Source organism: Anabrus simplex, chromosome 2, assembly GCF_040414725.1.
Source record: "Anabrus simplex isolate iqAnaSimp1 chromosome 2, ASM4041472v1, whole genome shotgun sequence".
NCBI lineage: Eukaryota > Metazoa > Arthropoda > Insecta > Orthoptera > Tettigoniidae > Anabrus > Anabrus simplex.
The window spans coordinates 683744063-683771337 of NC_090266.1; the positions used below are offsets into that span (position 1 = coordinate 683744063).

At 39.1% G+C, this 27275-nt stretch overlaps 1 protein-coding gene and 1 long non-coding RNA gene across 3 annotated transcripts in view; one reads left to right on the forward strand and one right to left on the reverse strand.

Moving 5' to 3' along the window:
- LOC137498552 (uncharacterized) overlaps nt 1–4051 on the reverse strand; it is a 108952-nt gene extending 104901 nt beyond the window's left edge. Inside the window, exon 1 of the long non-coding RNA XR_011017838.1 lies at nt 3797–4051. This is a non-coding gene — a long non-coding RNA (uncharacterized lncRNA). The remainder of the gene's footprint in view (nt 1–3796) is intronic.
- Nucleotides 4052–4179: 128 nt separating this feature from the next.
- Acph-1 (Acid phosphatase 1) overlaps nt 4180–27275 on the forward strand; it is a 261970-nt gene continuing 238874 nt past the window's right edge. Inside the window, exons 1-2 of one of the 2 annotated variants that reach the window (XM_068226254.1) lie at nt 4180–4377; nt 18108–18223. Coding sequence is in view for 1 of the 2 variants with exons in the window: in XM_067141277.2 (XP_066997378.2) it covers nt 4243–4377 (135 nt within the window). In the remaining variant the exon portion in view is untranslated. The remainder of the gene's footprint in view (nt 4378–18107; nt 18224–27275) is intronic. The other variant, XM_067141277.2, reaches the window with a different exon arrangement.

Here is a 27275-nt window from a genome sequence, read left to right on the forward strand (position 1 = left end):
TGTTCGTGCAATAATGTGGCCGCGCATTGTCCTGCTGAAATATGGCTTCTGGGTGTTGTGCAGAAAGGGAATGGCTACGGGTCGCAGGATGTCATTCATGTAGGTCAAACTGGTCACAGTGCCCTGGACACGATCAACTGCAATTTGTGGTTGTACCCAATAGCACCCCACACCATAAGGCCTTGTGTTGGCGCTGTATGTCTTGTGCGAATGCAGTCAATGTGATGCCTCACCTCCTGTCTGCGGCGAACCAAAATGCAGCCATCATTTTCAAACAAACAGAACCTTGATTCATCCGAAAACACTATCTGCTTCTATTCCTGTCCCCAGTGATGTCGTTCCATACACCATTGCAATCTAGCATGTTTATGCACATTAGTCAAAGTTAAGAGGAAAAGTGGACGACGCACCAGTAGCCCAGACCGTAATAAACGGACCCATCTCGTCGTGTTCTACAACCTTCTGTGAACCATTCTATACACACCTGTTGCACTGCCGACACACTTCGTCCCACACAAACAGCAATTTCCCGGATGGATGCATCATGTTCTCTCATGCCAATAATCTGCCTTCTTTCAAACTCACTCATTTGACGGTGCAGTTCTTGCATACTTCTGTGAGGCATCCTGCACATCTTTTCAAGTCACACCAATCCATTACCTTCGGTTTATAGCGACAACAAGAGCCGCAGGCACATTTTATCAGTCAGTGCAGTCAGTGGTGGTGCACAGAGATATCGATGTGGACCAACACGGAACCGGCAGCATAGTAGCAGCTCACCCCGTAAGGTCATTGACAGCAAGGAGGACATATTGTTTGGTTCAAACCAGTGTTATATCACTTTAATTTAGGGATAAAATTAGATGAAACTGAAGTAAGTAGGCCTAAAATAAAATTCTCCAGGCATCTGAGGTGTTGTCTTTTTCGCAAAAAGTCTCTAAAGTTGGTTTGTTGGTTGTTTATTTTAAAGGAATTGGATGGTTAAAAGGTTAGCATGGTCGGATGGGATTAAGAGGAGGAAATTCCGATTCATGTGAGGTCTCAGAATTATAGCAGTAAGTTAATTGACAATTATTGGAATAAATAAGGTAATGGAATTACAGATTAGAAATTTAAATATAATGTTTTTCTTTTGTAGGACTTAAGGAAAGAAGAAAAACAAATTTAAGAAGAGAGCAGAAAATTTTTACGAATAGGAAACTATTTACTTTAAAGTGTTTTACTAAATAACAAAGTAAATATAAATTTACACGAAGAAACATTTTATTCTTTTTAGATGTAAATAAGGACGTAAAATTAGCATATAGTGATTAATTTAATAGATGATATTATTTATGATTTGAAAATTTCTAGTTTAAAGTCTATAACAAGTGACATAATAAGTAAGTGAAAGGTGAAACACAGAGAAATATTTTAACAATTTCAAGATTTATATATAATTGTTCTATTTGTACCAATGTACCAAGCCCAAAGATTAATATTAATGTTTTGGCACCGCTGAAGAAGGGAGTAGTTGGCTCTCAGAACATGTACGGTAATTAAGTATAATAAAATATGTAAAGTATTGACAAGGCGGAAAAGTGTTCTATAGAGATTCTAAAGGGGATCGGGATCAGATACCGAGAACGAAGAATTATCTACAGTCTGTAGAAAAATCAGTCTGCAGTGATAAGAATTGAGGGCTTCGAAAAAGAAGCAGCAATCCAGACAGGAATGAGGCAAGGTTGCAGTTTGTCCCCGCTCCTTTTCAATGTTTATATAGGACAGGCATTAAAGGAAATCAAAGAGGAATTTGGGAAGGGAATCACAATCCACGGAGAGGAAATCAAAACCCTGAGATTTGATGATGATATAGTTATTTTATATGAGACTGCAGAAGATCTGGAGAAATTGCCAAATGGTATGGACATAAGGAGTAAAAGATGAAAATATATAAGTAAAAAACAAAAGTAATGGAGTGCAGTCGAACAAAGTCAGGTGATGCAGGAAATATTAGATTAGGAAATGAAGGCTTAAAGGAAGTAGATGAATATTGTTACCTGGGTAGTAAAATAACTAGTGATGGCAGAAGTTTTTTTTTTTTTGCTAGGGGCTTTACGTCGCACCGACACAGATAGGTCTTATGGCGACGATGGGGTAGGAAAGGCCAAGGAGTTGGAAGGAAGCGGCCGTGGCCTTAATTAAGGTACAGCCCCAGCATTTGCCTGGTGTGAAAATGGGAAACCACGGAAAACCATTTTCAGGGCTGCCGATAGTGGGATTCGAACCTACTATCTCCCGGATGCAAGCTCACAGCCGCGCGCCTCTACGCGCACGGCCAACTCGCCCGGTGATGGCAGAAGTAAGGTGGACATAAAATACAGACTAGCACAGGCATGGAAGGCCTTTCTTAAGGAAAGTAATTTGCTCACTGCGAACATTGATATAGGGATTAGAAAGATGTTTTTGAAGACTTTCGTCTGAAACGTGGCATTGTATGGAAGTGAAACATTGAGGATAACTAGCTTAAAAAGAGAGATAATAGAAGCTTTTGAAATGTGGTGTTACAGAAAAATGATGAAGGTGAGATGGATAGATCGAATCCTGAATGAAGAGGTACAGAATCGAATTGGTGAGAGAAGATCGATTTGACGAGAAGAAATAAAATGATAGGACAAATCTTAAGACACCCAGGACTTGCTCATTTGGTTTTTGAGGGAAGTGTAGACGGTAAGAATGGCATGGGTAGACCAAGGTATGAATATGGCAAGCAGATTAGAGCAGATGTACGATGCAGCAGTTACGAGGAAATGAAAGTGTTAGCACAGGATAAGCTTGCATGGCGAGCTGCATCAAACCAGTCTATGGACTGATGACTCAAACAACAATTTATTTATGATCAGCAAGAGCATAACGCCAAATTACGAATATCCATATTGAAAGAAATTGCGGTTACGGTACACATTGGAAGTGTTAGGAAGTGAGGGAGCATATTATTATATAGCTGGAAATACGAGTATCTGGATGTGTATGTTCAGTCTTTAGCCCTAAGGCTGGTTGGATCCTCAAGAGCTCTGCCATCAACTGTCATAGATGGCCTAGGCATCACTGAACGGGCGTACTAGGAAAATGAGTGAGGTAGTTTCCCGTTGCTTTCCTCAACGAGCCAGAAGTTGCTATTACGTATCAGTCTGTCAAGCCCACTGAAATACATGCACCAACCGACCCTATGAGTAACGTTTTCACACTATTCATAGCAGGGACAGGCTGCACAAGGAATGGCATTACTAGCATCGCTCATACCTCAGTCACTTTCATATTGCAAAGCCAAGGATAAGACAGAGACAGATCAATGAAAGTAACAAAATTGCTCTAGCCCATACAAGAAGACATAGTGCACTGTAAACACTAGGTCCTGCCAGCAAAGGCATAGGAGTATCTGTAGGCCTACTTATTAATTTCCGTTCGATTACCGACCGGTCGCAATTCAGTATTATGGAAATTCTACTCCTCTTAGTCTGATATTTACACATCCTTTACTCTGACCTCTCCCTTTTCAATTGGTTTCCATCTCTCCTGGTTTTTTATACGAGACTTAAATCCTGTATTTTGATAAATTGTTTTATTCGGACGCTGATTGCCATCCGAAAATTTTCTGCCAGTGGGGCGAGGAGTCCGTTATTTTTGTTTTATTTTTAAAGTTCAAACCAATAGGTCTTCAGAATGACACTTCGTGTTAACAAATTATAAAGACAGTATTATATATGAGTCGTGTATTAAAATATTATGTCCTTGACTTCGAGAACAATTAACGTACCTATATATAAGGAGGTCTCGAATCTCGATGCCTCCTCGTTGCAGAATCGAACTTCAGTTGTTAGCAGAAAGCAGTATGGAACTTCTAGCCTTCGAGGAATGGAAGGAATGGAATGTCAGGGCAAGACCAACTTGGTCTTGGTCTTGGTCAGGGAGTTACTCCTTATGTTGTTGTTGGAGAAGTTATGGGCTCTTATTATTTCACCCATACTCCTTGTGGAATGTATTCTTTACTACCTGTTCTTGACTGAAGTCGGTCTTGGTCAACGAGTGGGTCTTGGTAATACACGATACTTTTAATACTAGATTTCTATAATTTTGTTCGTGGAGGTTGGCGACGCTGATCGTTTATTCTCTTTGGCTCGATCTAGATCTAGACCCAAAGATTTGACAGGATTCAATAACTCAAACGAGGAAAAAGAAGAATTTGACAGGATTTGGCAGAGAATGTTGGGGTTAATCGTAGAATTGACTTTAGTATGTTTAGTTATTACAACTTTAGGCCAAAACAGTTCCTCAGCGATGTCATTGATGGATAGTAGCGTTGATGATAATATGGGATCGTTGACATTAGCGACTGTGGTAAGAATGCCATTATGTTGTCATTATGACCTGCGAAACTTACTAAACATAAGGTTCATAGATATAAGTATATTGATCGGGCAGAATGCAAACCTATTATATTTTTTATATTGTTGCGTTGAAACATCATGCAATCATTCAGGATTTTTTGATGAATCAGCTGTGTCAGTTTCTTCGAATACTTCCTCCTTCAAATCATACTATACAATTGAAAAATTACCGAGCTGATTGGCTACACGGTTTGAGGCACTTAGCTATGGGATTGCGTTCGAACCCCCCCTGTCGGCAACCTTGAAGATTACTCTCCGTGTTGACCTATTTTCACACCAGGCAGATTCTAGAGCTGTACCTTGAATAAGGCCACTGTCGCTTCTTTCCCAGTCCTGGCACTTTCCTGTCCTATCGTCACCATAAGACCTGTGTGTGTGTGACGTCAAACAAATGGGGAAAAAAGCAATAGTTTTTTTTCCTGTCTCCTGTAAAGTTGATGATTTTTATATAGGTTTGCTTTCTGCACCCTTTATATCTTGAATTTCCCTTTATTTACAGTTCTGTAGGTATGGCTAATTGAATCTAGGGCCTACCCTGAAAAAGGCATTACATTTTTGTTGTATGATTAATTTTCAATACAATTTTACGTAGTATTGGCCGGCAGATTTAAATAAAAAATTGCTTTTATATCAGATGGTTAATCCTGCTAAATATAACGTTTTTTCTTCTATTTTACTGTGCCCATTACAATATTTTGAAATGTGTTCTTTTTCTAAATTATTCTTTTTTTTTTTTTTCCCTACATCATCTTTGAACCAAATGTGGTACTTCATAGCCTTTCCTGCATGTTTTGACAACGGATAGATTTATTACAGAGTAAAGGTCAGTGTAAAATGAGTGTAGTGCATTATCGACAACGGTGTATTCGTGTAATGCCTCCCAGGTCATATTTCTTAGTCCAGTTTGCAGACATTTAAATTTGCTGCCTTAAAATTATAAGCTTCTCTTCATATCCCAAGGTCTTAAGTTACCTGGAATTCTATTTTGGAGCATCCTCAGACGGTAGGGGATCAGTGCTCCTCGGGGGGGCTGTGATTAGCTCAGTGAGTTAGATGTTAGCTTCCCACCCAGAAGTTCAGGGTTTGAATCCCAGTCAGTCCTGGGTTGAGATTTCTATCTCAAGAATCACATGGCATGGCATCCGGTCTTAAACCACCGGCCAAACCCAAAATGAGCTTGGGTGGCTCCAGCGACCCCAGAAATAACTGGGTTAAGCTGAAGAAAGTTTTAATTGTTTGACTGATACAAAATTCAAAATTTCTTTTACTATTAGAATTCAACACTGAATGATATGAATATATTGGTTGATTGACATATTGATGGTTTGTTAAAATCCGCTGTGTTGATTATTGTCCGCCTTCGTAGCATAACTGTTAACACTATTAGCTGCCTTCCTTGGGGGCCCAGGTTTGATTCCCAGTACTGCCAGAAATTTAAGAATGGTTAAAATTTTACATGCAGCTCGCCTCCAATGGGAGTGTTCGTGAAACGAGCTGCACCACCTCAGGACGAGGACACAAGTTTACTTGTGATTGTTACCATAATGCATCTCCTCATGAGATTTCAGTCATTCAAAATTCTCCGAATGGATCTCCGATCTTGGAAGAGATGGTCCTTTTTAAATACAGCAAATATGCCAAAATTTACTTGAACTAGTAATTTTTTAAATAAACCTTCGAAACATTTGTTTCCAGGGTGGATAATATACTTTTGCATCTGTAAGTACACCTCCTCCTCACCCTGTCCTTTTCCTAGTTCTGTCGGCGCTGCAAATTTTGTACCACTGGACTGTAGTCCTCACTGTTTACTATGATTCAGGAAATATATAAAGGTGAAAATCACTACTAAGAATGTTCTGATTTGGCTTATCCAGTTTACATACATACTGATAGTATTTGGATAACATGGATAACGTACTACTATTCGTCTTACAGATTATAAGATGAACAAGATGTTTGAGTACTCATTAGAAACAGTATGAAAATGTATTGATTTAAACCATTGTGCACATATGGTGTAATTGTTGGAGTACAGGTTTATTCTGTGTAATAATCTTTAGCTGCGTCCGGCTCCATGGCTAAATGGTTAGCATGCTGGCCTTTGGTCACAGGGGTCCCGGGTTCGATTCCCGGCAGGGTCGGGAATTTTAACCTTAATTGGTTAATTTCACTGGCACGGGGGCTGGTTGTATGTGTCGTCTTCATCATCATTTCATCCTCATTACGACGTGTAGGTCGCCTACGGGCGTCAAATCAAAAGACCTGCATCTGGCGAGCCGAACTTGTCCTGGGGCACTCCCGGCACTAAAAGCCATACGCCATTTCATTTCATCTTTAGCTGCAACATTGGCTTCAGTACGGGACCGGAAGCTTTGACAGGCACAAATCACATGGTTGTTATTGATGTTGGTCATTACTTGGGTGTTGGTTGCTTTTATGGAATCTCATTTTTTTTAGGTATGTTTATTAATCTCTCTCCAACGATGTCCCACTTGTAATCATTCAGGGGATTTAGGTTTTGACAAATTAGGTTGCCACATAATTGGTGTGATGTCATACAGATTATATCATCACAGCTTATTGCAAACCTGCAGATTACTGGTAAAACGCATGCCATCTTCCATTGCAAACACTGTTGGTACAAACCTTGTGTAGGCACTCCAGTATGTAACACACAAGTTCGCGAGGAGATACATATATATGAATTGTAGCTTAAAATGCTTTTAGAAGAGAGATGTGTTCATTATGAATGCCAGGGACCCACCTGCCTGCCGAAAAAGGTACATTTCCTTAAATGGCCTAATGAAAGTTTGCACATGCCATTGTCCAATAGCCGACCTGCTACTAGCTCTGCCATTGGCAGACACAACATCATTCCCAGAATTCATAACTTGCAGCTTTCGTTAGCAATCTGCACAGAATAAAAACACCAGAAAAGGCTCTATTAGTGGATGAAACCTATCTTGTCATTATGTCTTCTCATTGTGTGTTTTATTTCCATCCTCACTTTTCAGCATTAACGTGGGAGGGGCAAATTTTTGTAGTTGTCTTCCAATGGGTGGGTGGGAGATAGGGATCTGCGCTCAGATGGCCTTCACTTAAACCGTAGTGCTACGTACAAGTTAGGAAATTTGTTTGGAAGGGTAATAGGGAGGTACATTCAGGGAAACAGGGTGGCCTAGGGAGCGGTGATAAGGGAACAGGGAACTGGAAATCAAGTAGGGATGACATAAAAATGTTAGTGTTGAACTGTAGAAGTATTGTAAAGAAAAGAATAGAATTAAGTAATTTAATAGATATATATTTACCAGATATTGTAATAGGAGTTGAATCATGGCTGAGAAATGATATAATGGATGCAGAAATTTTCTCACGGAACTGGAGAGTATATCGTAGAGGTAGGATAGGAATGGTGGGAGGGGGAGTATTCATTCTGGTGAAAGAAGAATTTGTAAGCTATGAAAAAGTTAAAGATGACACACATGAAGTTCTAGGTGTGAGGCTCATTTCTAAAGATAATAGGCAACTTGATATATTTGGAGTGTACAGACTGGGAAAGGGTAGCGTTAACATGGATTCAGAATTATTTGATAAGATAATCAGCTTTGTGGGAAATGACATGGAAAGGAATGTGATTGTAGCGGGAGATCTGAATTTAGCAGATGTCAATTGGGAAGGAAATGCGAACGACAGGAAGCATGACCAACAAATGGCAAAAAAGTTAATATGGGAAGGACAGCGGATTCAGAAAGTGATGGAACCAACTAGAGGGAAAAATATACTGGATGTGGTGCTGGTAAAACCAGATGAGCTCCATAGAGAAACTGAAGTAATAGATGGTATTAGTGATCATGAAGCTGTTTTTGTGGTAGTTAAAAATAAATGTGATAAAAAGGAAGGTCTTAAAAGTAGGACTATTAAGCAGTACCATATGGCTGATAAAGTAGGCATGAGGCAGTTTCTAAAAAGTAATTATGATCGGTGGAAAACGGTAAATAAGAATGTAAACAGGCTCTGGGATGGGTTTAAAGCAATTGTTGAGGAATGTGAAAACAGGTTTGTACCTTTAAAGGTGGTAAGGAATTGCAAAGACCCACCTTATTATAATAGAGAAATAAAGAGACTAAGAAGGAGGTGCAGACTGGAAAGAAATAGTTAGAAATGGCTGTGGAAGTAAGGAGACATTGAAGGAATTTACTAGGAAATGGAATCTAGCAAAGAAGGCAGCTAAGGATAACATGATGGCAAACATAATTGGTGGTCATACAAATTTTAGTGAAAAATGGAAGGGTATGTATAGGTATTTTACAGCAGAAACAGGTTACAAGAAGGACATTCCAGGAATAATTAATGAACAAGGGGAGTGTGTATGTGAGGATCTTCAAAAGGCAGAAGTATTCAGTCAGCAGTATTTAAAGATTGTTGGTTACAAGGATAATCTCAAGATAGAGAAGGAGATTAATGCTAAAGAAGTATTAAAATTTACATATGATAACAATGACACTTACAATAAGATACAAAAGTTGAAAACCAGGAAAGAGGCTGGAATTGATAAGATTTCTGGGGATATACCAAAGACAATGGGTTGGGATATAGTACCATATCTGAAGTACTTGCTTGATTATTGTTTGGTCGAAGGAGCTATACCAGTTGAATGGAGAGTTGCTATAGTATCCCCTGTGTATAAAGGAAAGGGTGATAGACATAAAGCTAAAAATTACAGGCCAGTAAATTTGACATGCATTATATGTAAACTTTGGGAAGGCATTCTTACTCATTATATTAGACATGTTTGCGAAATTAATAACTGGTTCGATAGAAGGCAGTTTGGTATGATTCCAGCAAGATATAGCAGATATCTTGGATTCAAGAGGTCAAATGGACTGTATCGCGATTGACCTGTCTAAAGCATTTGATAGGGTGGATCATGGGAGACTACTGGCATAAATGAGTGCAGTTGGAGTAGACAAAAGAGTGACTGAATGGGTTGCTATATTTCTAGAAAATAGAACTCAGAGAATTAGAGTAGGTGAAGCTTTATCTGATCCTGTAATAATGAATACAGGAATTCCTCAAGGCAGTATTATTGGAGATTTATGTTTTCTTATATATATAAATGATATGAGTAAAGGAGTGGAATCAGATGTAAGGCTTTTTGCGGATGATGTTATTCTGTAGAGGTAAGGTAAGGGTGTGTTCTGCCCGAAGGCAGGTCCGAACCTCCACAGAGGTGTGCCTGAGCCGGAGTTTACGTACGGTAGGGTGACCAGTTCCTTTCCGCTCCTCCATTCCCTTACCCCCCACCAACAGCGCGTGGCAACCCATCCACTTCTCGACCACGCCCAATGTTGCTTAACTTCGGAGATCTCACGGGATCCGGTGTTTCAACACGGCTACGGCCGTTGGCATCCTGTATAGAGTAATAAATAGAGTAATAAATAAGTAATAATAAATATGTTGATAAACTGGGTTAAAACTCAGTTTGTGAGTTCCACAAATAGGAAAAGTCCTCTCAGTTTTAATTACTGCGTTGATGGGGTGAAAGTTCCTATTGGGGATCATTGTAAGTATCTAGGTGTTTTATGTAAGGAAAGATCTTCATTGGGGTAATCACATAAATGGGATTGTAAATAAAGGGTACAGATCTTTGCACATGGTTATGAGGGTGTTTAGGGGTTGTAGTAAGGATGTAAAGGAGAGGGCATATAAATCTCTGATAAGACCCCAACTAGAGTATGGTTCCAGTGTATGGGACCCTCACCAGGATTACCTGATTCAAGAAATGGAAAAAATCCAAAGAAAAGCAGCTCGATTTGTTCTGGGTGATTTCCGGAAAAAGAGTAGCGTTACAAAAATGTTGCTATGTTTGGGCTGGGAACAATTGGGAGAAAGTAGACGAGGTGCTTGACTGAGTAGTATGTTACAAGTTATAATTTTCATGTTTAGGTCCGTATTGAAATGTACAATGAAGTGAAATAAATATAAAAGTTTATTGATTCCACCTGTTCAATACATAAAATGAGATAATGAATAAAATAAAATTAAAGGAACGTGTTTCGCCCTTTAATTAAGGGCATCTTCAGCCTTAAATCTCAAACTGAAAGTTGAATAATCAGGTACCTGATTGTAATTAAATTACATATGAATGTGAAGGAAATGTTGGAAATGTGCGAAATGGTTGACAGTAGTTATGAAATTCTTAATATCAGGCCTTAATAAAGTCTCAAATACAAATACCGGACGAGTTGGCCGTGCGCGTAGAGGCGCGCGGCTGTGAGCTTGCATCCGGGAGATAGTAGGTTCGAATCCCACTATCGGCGGTCCTGAAAATGGTTTTCTGTGGTTTCCCATTTTCTCACCAGGCAAATGCTGGGGCTGTACCTTAATTAAGGCCACGGCCGCTTCCTTCCAACTCCTAGGCCTTTCCTATCCCATCGTCGCCATAAGTCCCATCTGTGTCGGTGCGACGTAAAGCCCCTAGCAAAAAAAAAAAAAAAAATACAAATTTTCGTAAATTTATACACAACGTTTTCTCTCGGAATCTTCTTTACGTCAACCAATTTCAATGTTAATAAAGAGGTATGTGGTTTTTCACACTTCGATTTCTCTTTAAACTCTCCATTCATTGAAATTCATTCTTTAACACGTAAATCTCCTATTGTTGCAGACTTCCCTTACGACTCTACACAAGAGACCACAGCCGTTCCTTCCTGCTAACATTTAACACAGCAACTTACCTTCAAGCACTCTTCTACTCTCATGCTTCTAGAAGACTACAGTTTTATCACTTCACATTTATTATAAACCCCACTTGATGTGAACAGCAGAAACGTCTCTTCACCAATTTTTAAATATTGTGTTTAAACTCCATTCTAAGTTATTAACTACATTCTTCTTCGTTATCCTAAGTTTGAACTGTTTGACACCCGATAAATTTTCCCTACGTCTCTTTACCAGCTTTAGTATGTATTAATACTCCTTTTAGAATCATCAAAAGAGTAGCATTACAAAAATGTTGCAAACTTTGGGTTGGAAAGAATTGAGAGAAAGAAGAAGAGCTGCTCGACTAAGTAGTATGTTAAGTATATAGGAAATTTTTTTAAAATTTTACTTCCACCTATTCAATACAATACAAGATATTGACATCCAACTTAAAACATTTTGCAGAAGTGAGACATGTTTCGCCTCATATTTTGAGGCATCTTCAGTCACTAATCAAAACCTTATTCTGTCAGATAACGTTTCAAACATTCTATAGCTATTGTACAAATGTTCATGAAATAACTAAAACTCAATTGTAATGATAAAAACATGTGTTGTTCACTTGATGAAAAAGACGTCATAGAATGGTAAAGTGGTACAGAAGATGGCTTGAAGCTTTCAAAGAAGTCAAACAGGCCGACAACGCCATAGAACCAACCAATCTACAACTTTATTTCAACAGCCACATCAAACCTTCACAGCATTCGTCAATAAGATAATAAAAAAAAATCTTTCCAATTTCAACACTTTGAAAATATATCGTCAATCAGTTATGAAAACAACAGCCATTCAACCTCAAGTCAAATTTTACCAACGCAGAGAATAACTGCATATCATCATTCTCTACAAACTTACACCGATGACTCGAAATAAATTCAAGCCAACTCTAAACTTTATGTCTACACAATCTTGCTGAACTATTCTAGAAACAACCTTTGAACTATAAACTATCTTTGAACTGTTTGACCTTCAAACATTACGGGCAAATATACGCTGGAGTCTTCAACATTTGCCCAGCATTTTGGAATGTTTTTCCTTATCTTTTATATTTATTAATGTAATCCTTTTCATATTCTTTTACCTCATACTTATGCATCAAACTCTGACTACGGCTTTAAACCATCAGCTGCCACTCATAATTGTAAGACACCTCCATTTTTGAATGTACCACTTAAGATCCTACTATTTTAATATCATTTGAATGCATTGTATATTTTTAATGAAATGATTTTATATGCTTTCAACTATATACCGGTATTTAAAATTTAATATTGACTAAGGCTTCAAGCCATCTTCTGTACCACTGTACCATCCTATGACGTCTTTTTCATCAAGTGAACAACACATGTTTTTATCATTACAATTGAGTTTTAGTTATTTCATGAACATTTGTACAATAGCTATAGAATGTTTGAAATGTTATCTGACAGAATAAGGTTTTGATTAGTGACTGAAGATGCCTCAAAATATGAGGCGAAACATGTCTCACTTCTGGAAAATGTTTTAAGTTGGATGTCAATATCTTGTATTGTATTGAATAGGTGGAAGTAAAATTTTAAAATTTTTTCCTATATACTTAGCGAAATTTTCAATACAGACAGAAAGATGATTTTCATCACTTGTAATAAGTAGTATGTTCCGAGCTGTCAGCGGAGAAATGGCGTGGAATGACATTAGTAGACTAATAAGTTTGAGTGGCGTTTATAAAAGTAGGAAAGATCACAATATGAAGGTAAAGTTGGAATTCAAGGGGACACACTGGGGCAAATATTTATTTATAGGAAGGGGAGTTAGGGATTGGAATAACTTACCAAGGGAGATGTTCAATAAATTTGCAATTTCTTTGAAATTATTTAAGGAAAGGCTAGGAAAACAACAGATAGGAAATCTGCCACCTGGGCGACTGCCCTAAATGCAGATCAGTATTGATTGATTGATTGAACATTTTGTAAAAGTACATTTTAAACTAATTTTAACCAATTTTGACAACACACTCATGTGGAATTAAATTTTAACACTGATGATGGACCTTAGTGTCCGAAAACTGATTCATCATCATCATCATCATCATCATTTCCCTTTATCCAGCTGTAGCCGGGTAGGGGCAAATATGGTTCCTCTCCACTTTCTTCGGTCTTTCCACCACTCCTCCTCCAACACTGTCCCAGTCCAGGTTTCTTTCTATAATGCTGCGTTGGATGGTATCCTTCCATCTCAATCGTGGTCGTCCACGGCCTCTCCTTCCTTGGATTTGCATTTCCATCACCTTTTTTGGCATTCTTTCGTCGCTCATTCGCTTTATGTGCCCAAACCATCTTAGTCGGCTCTTCTCTATTCTATCATTCATTTTTTCCACTCCAATTTCTTCCCGGATTTTCTCATTCCTTATTTTGTCTCTTCTACTCTTCTGTATCATACTCCTCAAGAATTTCATTTCGGCTGCCTGTATTCGACTCTCAACCTTCTTTGTCATTGTCTAAGTTTCTGCTCCGTAAGTTGTTATGGGTACGTAATACATCTTGTACATAGTATCCTTCGCTTCCATTGGCACATCTTTGTCCCATAACATATTTCTTACACTATGATAGAAACAACTTCCAGCTTGAATCCTTTTACTAATCTCAGCACCCAGTCGAGCATTCTCCATTAATTCACTCCCCAGGTATTTAAACGTTTCCACTACTTCCAGGGGCTTGTCTGTAAGTCTAATCTGACCTTTCCCTTCTTTCTCCCCTCTAGTCATAACAAGAGTTTTACTCTTTTCTACACTTATTTTCAATCCACATTCTTCAATCTTCCCATTCACCACATTCAACTGTTCTTGAACCTTCCTGTCGTCTTCTCCCCAAATTACAATATCATCTGCAAATAACATCATGTTCATTTCTCTTCCTCCATATGCTGCTTTTGCTGTTCTCATGATGTCATCCATTACTATTGTAAACAGAATTGGTGATAGAACACTTCCCTGTCTCAGCCCACTAGTTATTTTGAACCAACTTGTCCTGCCAACTTGTGTTTGCACGCAACTACAACATTCCTTATACAATGCCATGATCATTTTTATTAATCCCTGTCCAATTCCTTTTTGCACCAGACTGTCCCAAACTTTCGTCCTAGGGACACTGTCATATGCCTTTTCAATATCAATGAATGTCATCACCATATCATTTCCGTACTCCCAATGCTTTTCCATTAGTTGTCTCATAATGAAAATGGGCTCTATTGTTGACCTTCCACTTCTGAAACCAAACTGATTTTCCTGTATCTGCTTCTCAACCCTCAACCTTATTCTAATTTCCAGTATCCTTTCCATTATCTTAGCAACATGGGATATTAGAGTAATTCCCCTGTAGTTCTTCAAAACTTTCTTATCACTTTTCTTGACAATTGGGATGATTATTCCTTTTTGCCAATCCTCAGGGACCTCCTTATTCTCCCAGACATTCCTGAGAACCCGATATGTCCACTGCAGTCCTACAGCTCCAGCTGCCTTTATCATCTCCACTGAAATTTCATCTATTCCAGCAGTTTTTCCATTCTTCATCTTTCTTACTGCCATTTCAATTTCATTCATTGTAATTTCTTTATCCATTTCTTCGTCAACTAATTGCCTTTCCTGGTCGTCCATTGAATGACTGTCATCCGTTCTTATGTTCAGCAGCTTCTGAAAATACTCTCTCCATCTATTTCTTATTTCTTCTGGCTTTGTTAAAATTATGCCACCTTCATCCTTCACAAATCTGGTGTTTACTTGATCTCTCTTGTTTCTTAAGATACCATGCAGTAATTTCTTGCTGCCCTGCGTATCATCTCTCAAAATCTGTGTGAGTAAGGCCCAGCTTTTCCTCTTTTCTTCCTCCACTACTTTCTTGGCCAAATTCTTTGCCTCCACATATTTTCTTCTACTTTCTTCAGTCTTAGATGTTTTCCATGCTTTCCATGCCATTTTCTTTTCCTTCACTTTAATCTTTACCCTATCATTCCACCAGTGTGTTTCTTTGTCTTTCACATTTCCTGATGTTCTACCACAAACCTTTTCTGCACATCCAACCAGTGCTTCCTTAAATCTTTTCCATTCCTCTTCAACATTCCCCACCTCTGTCCTGGGTACCAAGGGTATTATTTCCCTTTGAAATTCTTCTTGTATGCTTTTCTCCTTCAACTTCCATACTTTAATTCTTTTCTCTCTTCTTAATTGGGGTTTTTCAATCTTTCCAACTTTCAATTTTCCTATCACAACTCTATGATCTCCACCAAAGGCTTCTTCAGGCATGGCTGTTATCTACAAGGTTCTTCCGGTGTTCTTTCTCTATGATTATATAATCAATCATGGTCTTTGTCCGTCTGTCTCCCCAGCCATACCTTGTAATCTTCTGACTGTTCTTCTTCCTAAACCAGGTGTTTCCAACAATCATTTGATTCCTCATGCAAAAATCCACCAACAACTCGCCTTCTGGATTTACATTTCCATATCCAAAGGGCCCTACAACATCTTCCTTTCCTTGTCTTTCCATTCCAACTTGTGCATTTAGATCTCCCAACAATAGTACTTCCTTATCTTCTATCTGTCTCTCCACTTCCTCTAAGAAGTCCTCTAGATGTTCATCTATGCAACCAGTTTGTGGGGCATACAACTGAAATAGATCTTTCACGCCATTTTCAAACTGGAGTCTCATCATCATCATCATCATCCTATCGCTGACGTACTTTGTATATTCCAGATATTCTTGGATTTCTCTTCTAAGTATGATGGCCACTCCATTTTTTGCTTCAGGTCCTCCGCTGTAATACAGCCTGTATCCTTCTCTCAGAGGGATCTCCCCTGTACCCTTCTTCTTGGACTCGCACAGTCCAAGTATGGCTATATCTTTTTCTATCATGAAGTCAACCAGTTCTTCTGTCTTTCCCGTCAGTGTCAGTACATTAACTGTTGCAATTTTGATGTAGTTTGGTGCTGGTTGCCCATTTTTCACAGTTCCCCCAGCACCTGAAGAGCTGTGCGTCGCTTTTAGCAGGGGACGCCCTAACCTTTTCCGAGGCTCCATATCTGCTTTGTCCATATAGGCTATTGTTACGATGGGCTCGCCACACCCAAAGGCATTTTATACCTACTGCCAGGTTCAAAATTAGGCCGCCCCTAACATGGAGACAGACACCTTTCGTAGCCGCTCCTCTGGAGTACAGACGCTACGGATATGCCCCTTCCGCCATCTCCGCCGTACCGAAGTCCACCTTATCCGCCGTAGATGCCGTTGAGGTCTTCACTCGTAACCCTGAGCTGGGACCCATACCAGATGTTACACACCGGGTCAGTGTGCTCTGGGAATCACATAGGCAGGGGCGCCACTCCCTGGGTAGGGCTGCCTCCGAAGAGGGTCCCTACCTGCTACCTGATTATGTTTTAAAAAAGTGTGTGCTGATACGACTGTATATAATTAATAATAATAATAATAATAATACAATTTTGTAAAAGTCTCTAGAATTGTTTTTGTGATAATTTTTGTATGTTGAGTCGATTAGATCTTTCTGTGATTGTCTCTTGGTTTGCCTGATAATTTGTGTGAACTTTTTCGTGATATTTTTGAGGTTGGTTACACTTTCTTCTGTTTTGTGTGTTCGAAATTTTAACCATGTCTGATATCTTTATATGAATTTTGTCACATTCTGAGTTCCACCAGGCATGTCTTTTACGTGGGTTCAATGGGGCTAAATTTTCATCTTGTTGCCTGAGAATTGGAACCAGTTCTTCTAAGTTAACGTCAGTTTTATGTTTTGTGTGTCTTCTCTATATTTATCATTTCTAATTAATTGGTGTGGATCAAAGTTCTCTTTTGTTTATTGCATTTTGGTTTCTTTCTTTAGTGGTGTGAACTTAATTTTGATTTTGACTGTGTTATGATCTGAACCTGTATCTACTCCTATTAATACTTTAACATTGTAGATTTCTCTGTGGAAGGATTTTTCTTTAAATACATGGTCCAGCTGCCATGTTTTGAAGTTCTAAGTTAGTTTGGTCTCCTTTTGAAGTATATGGACTTTGAGATCAGTTTGTGTTCTCTGCAGAGTTCAACAAGTCTTTGGCCATTCTTATTTGTATGTTTATGTGGAGACCATTTCCCAATGATATCTCGGTATTTCTTTTCTCTTCCGAGTTGGGTATTGAAGTTCCCTAACTCGATCTTAACTTTGTTAATATTTACTTGGTTTATTGTTTGGTCAAGGAGATACCAAAACTTTTCCCCTTCTTTCCTAGTCTTTGCCAGAAAATTCTTTTCATTAGTAGGGGCATGGGCATGTATGATGGTATAAATGTTTTTGGATGCTTTTAAAGTCAGAGTTGCAATTGTGGATGAGATGGCTTGAAAATTGATTATCAAATGTATTATTTTTTTACATTGACTATAAACTCACTTCCAAATTGAGGGGGGGACATTGTTTCATAACCTTTAGTCCAGGTTTTCCATTGTCAATTCTGTAATTAATTCATAATATTAATACATATTTAAGTCGTTGGGTGCTCCAAATTAAAATGTAAATACGGTACTGATAAACTGTTTGTTTAAATAAAAAAATCTTCATTATTGTCAGCATAATTTCATCAGATACATCAGAGATTAAATGTTTAGCTTGACTATCATGTAGTGTCGTGCGTGAGCCTTGTGGATTCTGCAGGACGTCACAAACCCGTATGGCACTCCATAGCAACTGAGTGGCAAGCCCCGGTGTCACATGATTATGAACGGGCAGTAGAACATTAGAAGTTCAAAATACTCTGTTTTGTCTTGTTTGTGAGAACAACACTAAAATAGTTCAGTTTTGCAATTAGGCCTACATTATGTGTTTACCTGTGTGATATTATTGTTACTGCGCTGAGAAGAATAAATTGAAATTTTATCATATTCATCTTTTACGTAGTATTCCCTGCCCAGCTACTCATTCCTGCCACCCAGCTGACGAAAATTTCTGAGGAGAACACTGCATTCTGTGGGATGGGATAGGTTTCAACCAATTGTTGAAGAATGTGAAAACAGGTATGTACCTTTAAATTTGGTAAGGAATAGTAAGAACCTGCTATATTATGACAGAGAAGTAAAGAGAATTAGGACACGTTTATGCTGCAGCTTTGGTACTGGCACGTGGATGTTCGCTCTAGCACCATGCTGCTGACTGTAGTCAGGCTGCTGGCCATGGAGCTTTCACCCTGCAGCATTCTTGTGCTCATGCTATTGGTAGCTCTCATTTATAGTGGAAAATTCATCTTATGAAAATGTTCTCGTCTTCTGAGTGTGATGGTTCCAATTCATTATTGGTACATGATAAAAACGAAGAAAATTAAATATGGAGTTCACCTTTTGAACCCTTTAATTTCATATCTTTAATTCAAAATAAAAATATATTAAAAGTACGCAATGATAGATAAAAACAGTCAGTAAAATGAAAGTGTGGTTGACAATAAAATATACGTTAAAAACTTCATTTTCCCGTATTGAACTGAGATTCACAATTAGAATTAAGGAAGGTTCAACCTTTTCAATACAAAACGTGCCGTATAAGATGTTCACAACATATTATTTATTATATTATCAGAACCGGTTTCGACACTTATTGCGTCATCATCAGCTACAAAAATCACAAATGGGCAAAGTACATATCATAAAAATTGCATAAATGACTCTTGCATGGCTGAATACAAATGATGGACTGCTTTTCTCCTTAAAGGCTAGAAGAAAGTGAGTAAAATATGATGATGTGATGTGACACATAAAAGCGTAGTAGTTTGATGGGTGAGTGTTGTGCATAAAATTGGTCTGATGCTTTGAACATAAAAGTCTGAATGTGATAATAAAACGATGTAGTAAAAACCACTCTTCTGTTGTTGTTCAATTAGCCATTGCTAAATTCAACGGTTATAACACCTCATTCATAGAACGCATCATTAACAAATGTAAACATAGACTAAAGACAACATTAACCAAAGAAAGACCTAACCCTGCCCTATTCGCTACCTTCATCTTTAACGAAAACATACACAGTGTAACGAACGTTTTCAAGAAACATAATATTAAAATTTCGTACAGAACCAGCAATAGAAACATAGATATAGTTCACAATTCTAAATCAATTAACAGATCCGACATTTACGCAAAGTCAGGTGTTTACCGTTTTCAATGCAATAACTGTTTTTCCTCATACATCGGACAGACCGGGCGTAGCTTCAAAGTTAGATACTTCGAACACGTCAATGCCATCAGATATAATAGATTTTCTGCAACAGGCCAACATATACATGACTTGAAGCATAATTTTACTACCATAGAACAAGACCTAGAAATTCTCAAAAACATAAATAAAGGCCCTTTACTCGACGTTACGGAGAACTGTTTCATTCACCTAGACCAATTTTTTAACCCTAACTTAAATCTTAACGAAATTTCAGAAAAATCCAATATCCTTTTCGACTTCCTAATCGAAGTCTTTAGAGGTATAAAAACCACGGGAGGAAAATCGATCTTTCACGCTCTCCACAGCACTCTTTTACGTCCCACACCACTACCACTCCGCCCTTCTGACCCGCCTTAAACTCCGCCTCCCTACCCCTCTCCTCGACCCCTTCCCCCTCCCCCCTCCCCTTTCCATTCCTCTCACTCTACCTTCGTTACTCAGTCACACCCATCTCACTTGTCCACAACTCTTTTCACACTACACACACAGCACGCTGAACAAGGCGAGTCTCATATCCTATCATCCTTGGCCGCGACTCCATTTAGATTTCCATTTCACTAACTTAGTTTTTCTTTCCTTTCTTTTAAGATTCACCACCCTTGTTGAGCTGAGACTAATTTGAAGATCAACCTTATTCAATCGCTTAACATCAGGTGTCCCGGCCTTGACAAAATCTTTTTGTTGGTCTCGCCAACCTCATATAACATCGGACCTGGACTTATGTGTCTTAATTGAACAACAACAGAAGAGTGGACAATTTTACTACATTGTTTTTACTACATCGTTTTATTATCACATTCAGACTTTTATGTTCAAAGCCTCAGACCAATTTTATGCACAATACTCGCCCATCAAACTACTACGCTTTTGTGTGTCACATCACATCATCATATTTTACTCATTTTCTTCTAGCCTTTAAGGAGAAAAGCAGTCCATCATTTGTATTCAGCCATGCAAGAGTCATTTATGCAATTTTTATTATATGTACTTTGCCCATTTGTGATTTTTGTAGCTGATGATGACACAATAAGCGTCGAAACCGGTTCTGATATTATAATAAATAATATTTTGTGAACAGCTTATACAGCACGTTTTGTATTGAAAAGGTTGAACCTTCCTTAATTCTAATTGTGAATAAAATATACCTTAAAAACAAATAGGAACTTCACTTTAAAACATGGTTAAACAGGCTACGTCCCCTCATAAACCAGAGGACAACGCCTTCTGACTGCTAGTTTTCTCGTCATTCCATAGCTTATCCAGTTTGAACCTGTTACGGTGATACGCATACCGCTTGTTACTAGTCGTATTTCATTCCAAGACATCTGATATTATTTGTTTAACCCGATGAGTGCTACGCCCGCCTATAGACGGGCTGACGCAGCCGGTCCACCAGTGCTACGCCCGTCTATAGACGGTGCGCGAGAATTTTAATTTTTTTGAGTTTCTCGGTTCACTTTCGAGTGCGAATTTGATCTCTGACATGTTCTGCCATCTATTGGGCATTATGTAGAACTAACTGATCATAGATTATAGCTTCGGGAAGTAACTTAGAGTTTTTTGTAGACATCTGTGGAGTTCATCTGTGATGTAAACAAACAGGGCGGAACAACAACTCATTTGCTCTTGCAGCGATGTTATTTCGGATCACAGAATCTTTCAGTTATTAACCACAGCGGAAAGTGGTGATGGAGATAATCGTTTTAAGGAATTGTTAAGCGATTTTGAAAATGAGAGTGATAGAGAGAGTGCCGAAAATATTGTATGTGAGAGAGAAACAGAGCCCCCTTCTAAACTAAAGAAGAAAAACACGGTGTGTACAAAAGCTATTTTGTCCCTAATTTCGTGGTGGATGAATTACTTTTCTTCACCAGAGTTTCAGGTAACTGCGGCAGGCTCTGAGGGCCAAGTAGTGTTTGATGAAAACCAGAAAATCATTGATTTTTTTAGAAACTTTTGTGCCAGTGGAGTTGGTGCAGATAGTTGAACAAATCGGCATCACAAACAACCAGTAGAAAATATTTAACTATCACTTCATTCCAGGTTTAGAAAGTATTTTAAAATATCAACTTATATACTTCTAAGAAGTTACATGTATTACTTGCCTACAGATTTTAGGAAATAATATTATTTTGGGCTCCTTACTTTCTATAAAGGTAATGCACCCATGGGCTCATATGTGTACTTTTGTTTTCTCTCAAAATAATATTGAACATAAGTGTAGGATTTTCCATTTGCATTTAGATTTATGAACAACCAACATTTATAAACATTTTAAGCTAATCACCCCACTGATAAGTTAAAGATTGAGGCTTCTACAAATTTGTTTACATATGAATGAAAAAACTCAGCACTGAGGTACCAAACAGTCAACTGGTAACTCAGCACTTAAAAGGTTAAAATCGTCACCCATAACAGAAATGAAACAGCACAACAAAACACCGCATCAGGTTCAGGTAGCTATTTTGTTGATCACCACAGAACATCCTTGTGGAGTACACAGAGAGGAAGAGTGGGTGACCTTGAAAGAACCAATCACAGTCCGAGTTACAGGATAGCCGGTGATGTGCCAGGCTCCGAAAACATATGTGTTCGAGACCATCGATGTGGTGAGGATAGCAGCCAGCAGCATAGCGAGAAGCCAGGCTCCAGTGTAAAGGCACCGGTAAACAAAATTATCGCCTAACATCGAGCAGAGAGGTCTGGCAATGTGCCAGCAGCGAAGTTGCAGCATAATGGTTGTGGAAGGTAGGGGAAATTGAAGGAACTTATTAGGAAATTGAATCTATCGAGGAAGTCAGCTAAGGATATCATGTTGGAAAGCATAATTGGCAGTCATACAAATTTTTGTGAAAAATAGAAGGGTATGTTTAGGTACTTTAAGGCAGAAACAGATTTGAAGATGGACATTCCAGGAAACACTGATGAACAAAGTGTGTGTATATGGGATGATCTACAGAAGGCAGAAGTGTTCAGTCAGCAGTATGTCTAATGATTGTTGGTTACAAGGTTAATGTCCAAATAGAAGATGTGAAATTTACCTACGATAACAAAGACATACAATGAGATGCAAAAGCTGAAGAGTAGAAAAGCAGCTGGAATTGATAAGCTTTCTGGGGATATACTAAAGGCAATGGGTTGGGATATAGTACCGTATCTGAATTAATTTTACTTATTTGATTACTGTTTGCATGAACGAGCTATACCAAATGAATGGAGAGTTGCTGTAATAGCCCCTGTGTGTAAAGGAATGGGTGATAAACATAAAGCCAAAAATTACAGGCCATTCACTTTAACATGTGTTGCATGTAAGCTTTGGGAAATAATTATTTCTGATTACATTAGACATGTTTGCAAAATCTTTAACTGGTTAGATAGCAGGCAGTTTGGGTTTAGAAATGGTTATTCCACTGAAGCTCAAATTGTCGGTTTCCAGCAAAAAAGAGCATATGTCTTAGATTCAGGAGGTTAAATGGACTGTATTGCGATTGACCTCTCTAAGGCATTTGATAGGGTAGATCATGGGAGACTCCTGGCAAAAATGAGTACAATTGGACTATAGTCCGCACACTTTTTAGCGATATTTCTTTGTACGGGGTGAGGAGTAAGGAGGGAGCCTGCCCGGATCTGGGATACTGCCAACTGAATGGAAATGAAATCTGAATTGAATCGAGAATATGATCGATCGATATGTATGTGCTACAAGTTTACATGAATTCTCTGACAAATCACTTTCATAACCGTCACTGCTCTCTGCAGTACTATTAGTGATAATCTTGTCCATGGCTATTTCCATGACACTGTCGTGCCTCTGGTATTCTGCTTCCAGTTCTTTCACCTTGCTGCAGTACCCTTTCCAATCTGCGGCAGATACTGACTGGAATGCCTCGATGGTCCGTTGTCGTAGGGCAACTGCTGACATGTCTCCCGTGATATTGCGTCCTTTGAATTCACGTTTGATTTTTGCCCATGCCAATTCAATGGCATTCAGATGACAGTTGTATGGGGGAAGACGAAGGACGACGTGACCTTTTTCAGCAGCCATCACGTCAACAACATAACGTGTCTCAGGAGACCTGTTTTCCTGAACTAATGCATATAGGGCCTCTTTCCGTTGATTTGCGTCGCAGACAATGCCTCTCCCCTGTAGCCACTGGACCATTGTTACTTGTGTATCATACCTCGATGGTATTTGATCCACCTGTAACCGGTTCGATAGCTGCAGTCGCTTAAGTGCGGCCAGTATCCAGTACTCGGGAGATTGTAGGTTCGAACCCCACTGTCGGCAGCCCTGAAAATGGTTTTCCGTGGTTTCCCATTTTCACACCAGGCAAATGCTGGGGCTGTACCTTAATTAAGGCCACGGCCGCTTCCTTCCCACTCCTAGCCCTTCCCTGTCCCATCGTCGCCATAAGACCTATCTGTGTCGGTGCGACGTAAAGCAACTAGCAAAAAGAAAAGATCCACCTGTCGAGAATGATATGGTGCATAATCCAACACTATCACAGATGCAGGAGGCAAATTAGGGAGTAAAGATGTTTTGAACCATTTCTCAAAATTATGGAAATTCATTTGGCCATGGTAATCGCCTTGGGTACTTCTGGCTTCAAACATTAATTGTGCTTCTCTAATGAATCCTTTCTCAGATCCAACACTTGCAATGATTAGCCTTTTCGAAGAGCTTCCCCATGCTGTAACACTCACAACATCTTTTCCTCTCTGCCAGCATTTTCCAACCGTTGTATTATTATCAATCCAGGACTCATCCAAGTAAAATATTTCCTTGCCTTCTTCCCTAGCATGTTTAATTTGGATGAGGAATCGTGTCCGCCAATCAACGATGTCTGCCCACTCCAGCAATAAAACACGTTTGTTTTTTGGACCTTCTTCCACACAGAACCCATACGTTTCAAAACTTGTCGGAGAGACGTTGGGCTCCACTTCCACTTAATTTCTTTCTCCAGCACAGGGATCAGTTTCTTCACGGTAGGCACCACTTTTTGGATGGTGTAGAAGTTTTCAATGGTGTCCCTTATCACTTGTTTGTATGAATCGTTCAGTTCTATCTTCCTTTGCGTTCTCTCCCTACGAGCAAGAGGAGAACATCATATAACACTTGCACATGACAACCTACTAGTATCCATAATGATATTGGTTAGAACAGATTAGGTAGACAGGTTAGACAGACCTACCTCTTTTTACCAGGGGTGCGTGGAGAATCGCCAGGGTGCGAGGCAGAAAATGCCTTAATCCTGTTAATAGTTGCAACTGATTTGCCCGTATACGCGGCAGCGCGTTTAATAGCCTTGTTGAGGGGGGAAAAGCAGCTCTTTATTTTTTTTCTCTAGTGCACAGCACTTTGCAACTTGGGCTATTATTTTTCGTCCCTCGCTGTGTATAGCCCTGGATGGTCGTTTCCGTGTTGGTGTTCCAGGTGGTTCCTGTGATGTACTTAGGTTATTTTCTGCACTCATGTTCCCTTCTCTAACCTATATGGTGGCTTTGTTATGTAAACAACACCAGTACGTAAAGTGTATGCCAGATGTCGCACGGTGATGCATAGTCGATGCATAGTTTGTGTTCAAAGGTTGCCAATACGAATCTCGAAGATTGCCAAGATCTACCGATTCAGCACTAGGGTGTGGATGTATCACTAAAAGGTGCGCGTACGGTACAAAAGAGTGACTGAATGGTTGGTTATATTTCTAGAAAATGGAACTCGGAGAATTAGAATAGGTGAAGCATTATGTTACCCTGTAATCATTAAGAGGGGAATTCCTCAAGGCAGTATTATTGGACCTTTGTTTTCTTGTATATACACATGATATGAGTATAGAACTGCAATCGGAGTAAGGCTCTTTTGTGGATGATGTTATACGGTATAGAGTTATAAATAAATTACAAGGGAACTGCAAAAAGACAATGTTGTGAGATGGACAGCAGGCAGTGTTATGATGATAAATGGGGTTAAATGTATGGTTGTGAGTTTCACTAATAGGAAAAGTCCTCTTTTTAATTACTTCATTTATGTTACCTATTGTGGGTGGGGGATGCAGATGAAGAATACACCTGCGGCATCCCCTGCCGTTCATAAGAGGCGACTAAAAGGGGCGACCAAGGGATGATGGAATTAGAACCATGAGACTACTTGTGATTTTTGCCATAATGTGAGGAACATCATGGATCTATGTTACCTAGGAGCAGTACCAAATTGTGGGGAACACTAAGGGTCTGGGTGTTGCCTGTGGTTAGTACCATCGTATGCATTCCACCAAAACAGGGGAGCGGCCGCTCGGCTGCTGAGTCTAGCATCTAGCATGAATAGGTGCCTTATGCTGCGCTCGAATGGGTTGGTTCCACTGTGTTTAGAGTGGGTCTGCATTATATATGAGTAGTATCACTATCTGAGGAACACCATGGGTCTAGGTTGCCTGTGATTAGTACCACTATATGAGGAACACCATGGGTCTGTATTGCATGTGGATGATATTGTAACGTGTGATACCCCGTGGGTCTACATTGCCTATGATTTGTACTACTATGTGAGCAACACCATGAGTATACATAGCCTGTGATTAGTACCACCATGTGAGGAAAACCCACAGATCTAGCTGGCATCCATGATTAGTCCCACTATGTAAGGAACACCATGCGCCTGCGAAGCTTGAGAGTCATACCCTTATGTGAGGAACACCATGGGTCTGTGTTACCTGTGATTGGTGCCACCATGTGAGGAATACGATGAGTACATTACCTGTGATCAGTACCACTATACTGTAGGAGGAAAACCCTGGTTCTGCTTTACCAGTGATTGGTACTGTTATGAGAGGCCGGTGACCTGGATTTTGGACCCCTTTGGAATACGTGCGTCATCCCAGAAAATAAGACATTGCGAATTGGATCTACTGATTGTTTTTGATTTGTGGTAATTTTTCATCATCGTCATTATTTTTAGATTCTAGTTAATGGATGTATTTTGAAGTTTTAATTATTGCTTGATTTTGTTGCTCTCGTACCCTTAGGTGCCAATGACCTAGCTGTTAGGCCTTTTTAAACAACAAACATCATCATAATAATATTAATTACTGTATTGATGGGGCGAATGTTCCATATGGGGATCGCTCTTAAATACCTAGGTGTTGACATAGGAAGGATCTTCATTGGGGGGAAATCACATATCTGTGATAGTAAATAAAGTGTACAGACCTCTGCACATGAGGGTATTTAAGGGTTGTGGTAAGGATATAAAGGAAAGGGCATATAATTCTTTGGTAAGACCCCACCTAGAGTATGGGTCCAGTGTATTGGACCCTCACCAGGATTACTTGATTCAAGAACTGGAAAAAATCCAAATAAAAGCAGCTTGATTTGTTCTGGATGTTTTCCGACAAAAGAGTAGCTTTATGAAAATGTTGCAATGTTTCGGTTGGGAAGAGTTGGGAGAAACGAGACAAGCTGCTCAGCTAAGTGGTATTTTCCAAGCTGTCAGTGGAGTGATGGTATGGAATGACATTAGTAGACAATTAGTTTTGAGTGGTGTTTTTAAAAGTAGAAAAGATCACGATATGAAGATAAAGTTGGAATTCAAGAGGGCAAATATTTGTTTATAGGAAGAGGATTTTTTGATTGGAATAATTTACCAAAGGAAATGCTCAGTAAGTTTCTAAATTCTTTGCAATTATTTAAGAAAAGACTGGTTAAGCAACAGCAGTTGAGGCTTTCACAACCTGCATCATAAATAATGTTTTTATTTTCCGGGCTTGTAAGCCGTTGTCCAGGAGCATATGATGGTCTGAGCATTTCATCAAAGACTGCGTTTGTCATTTTCAATTGTTCAAGCCGACTTCGTTGGAAGTGAAG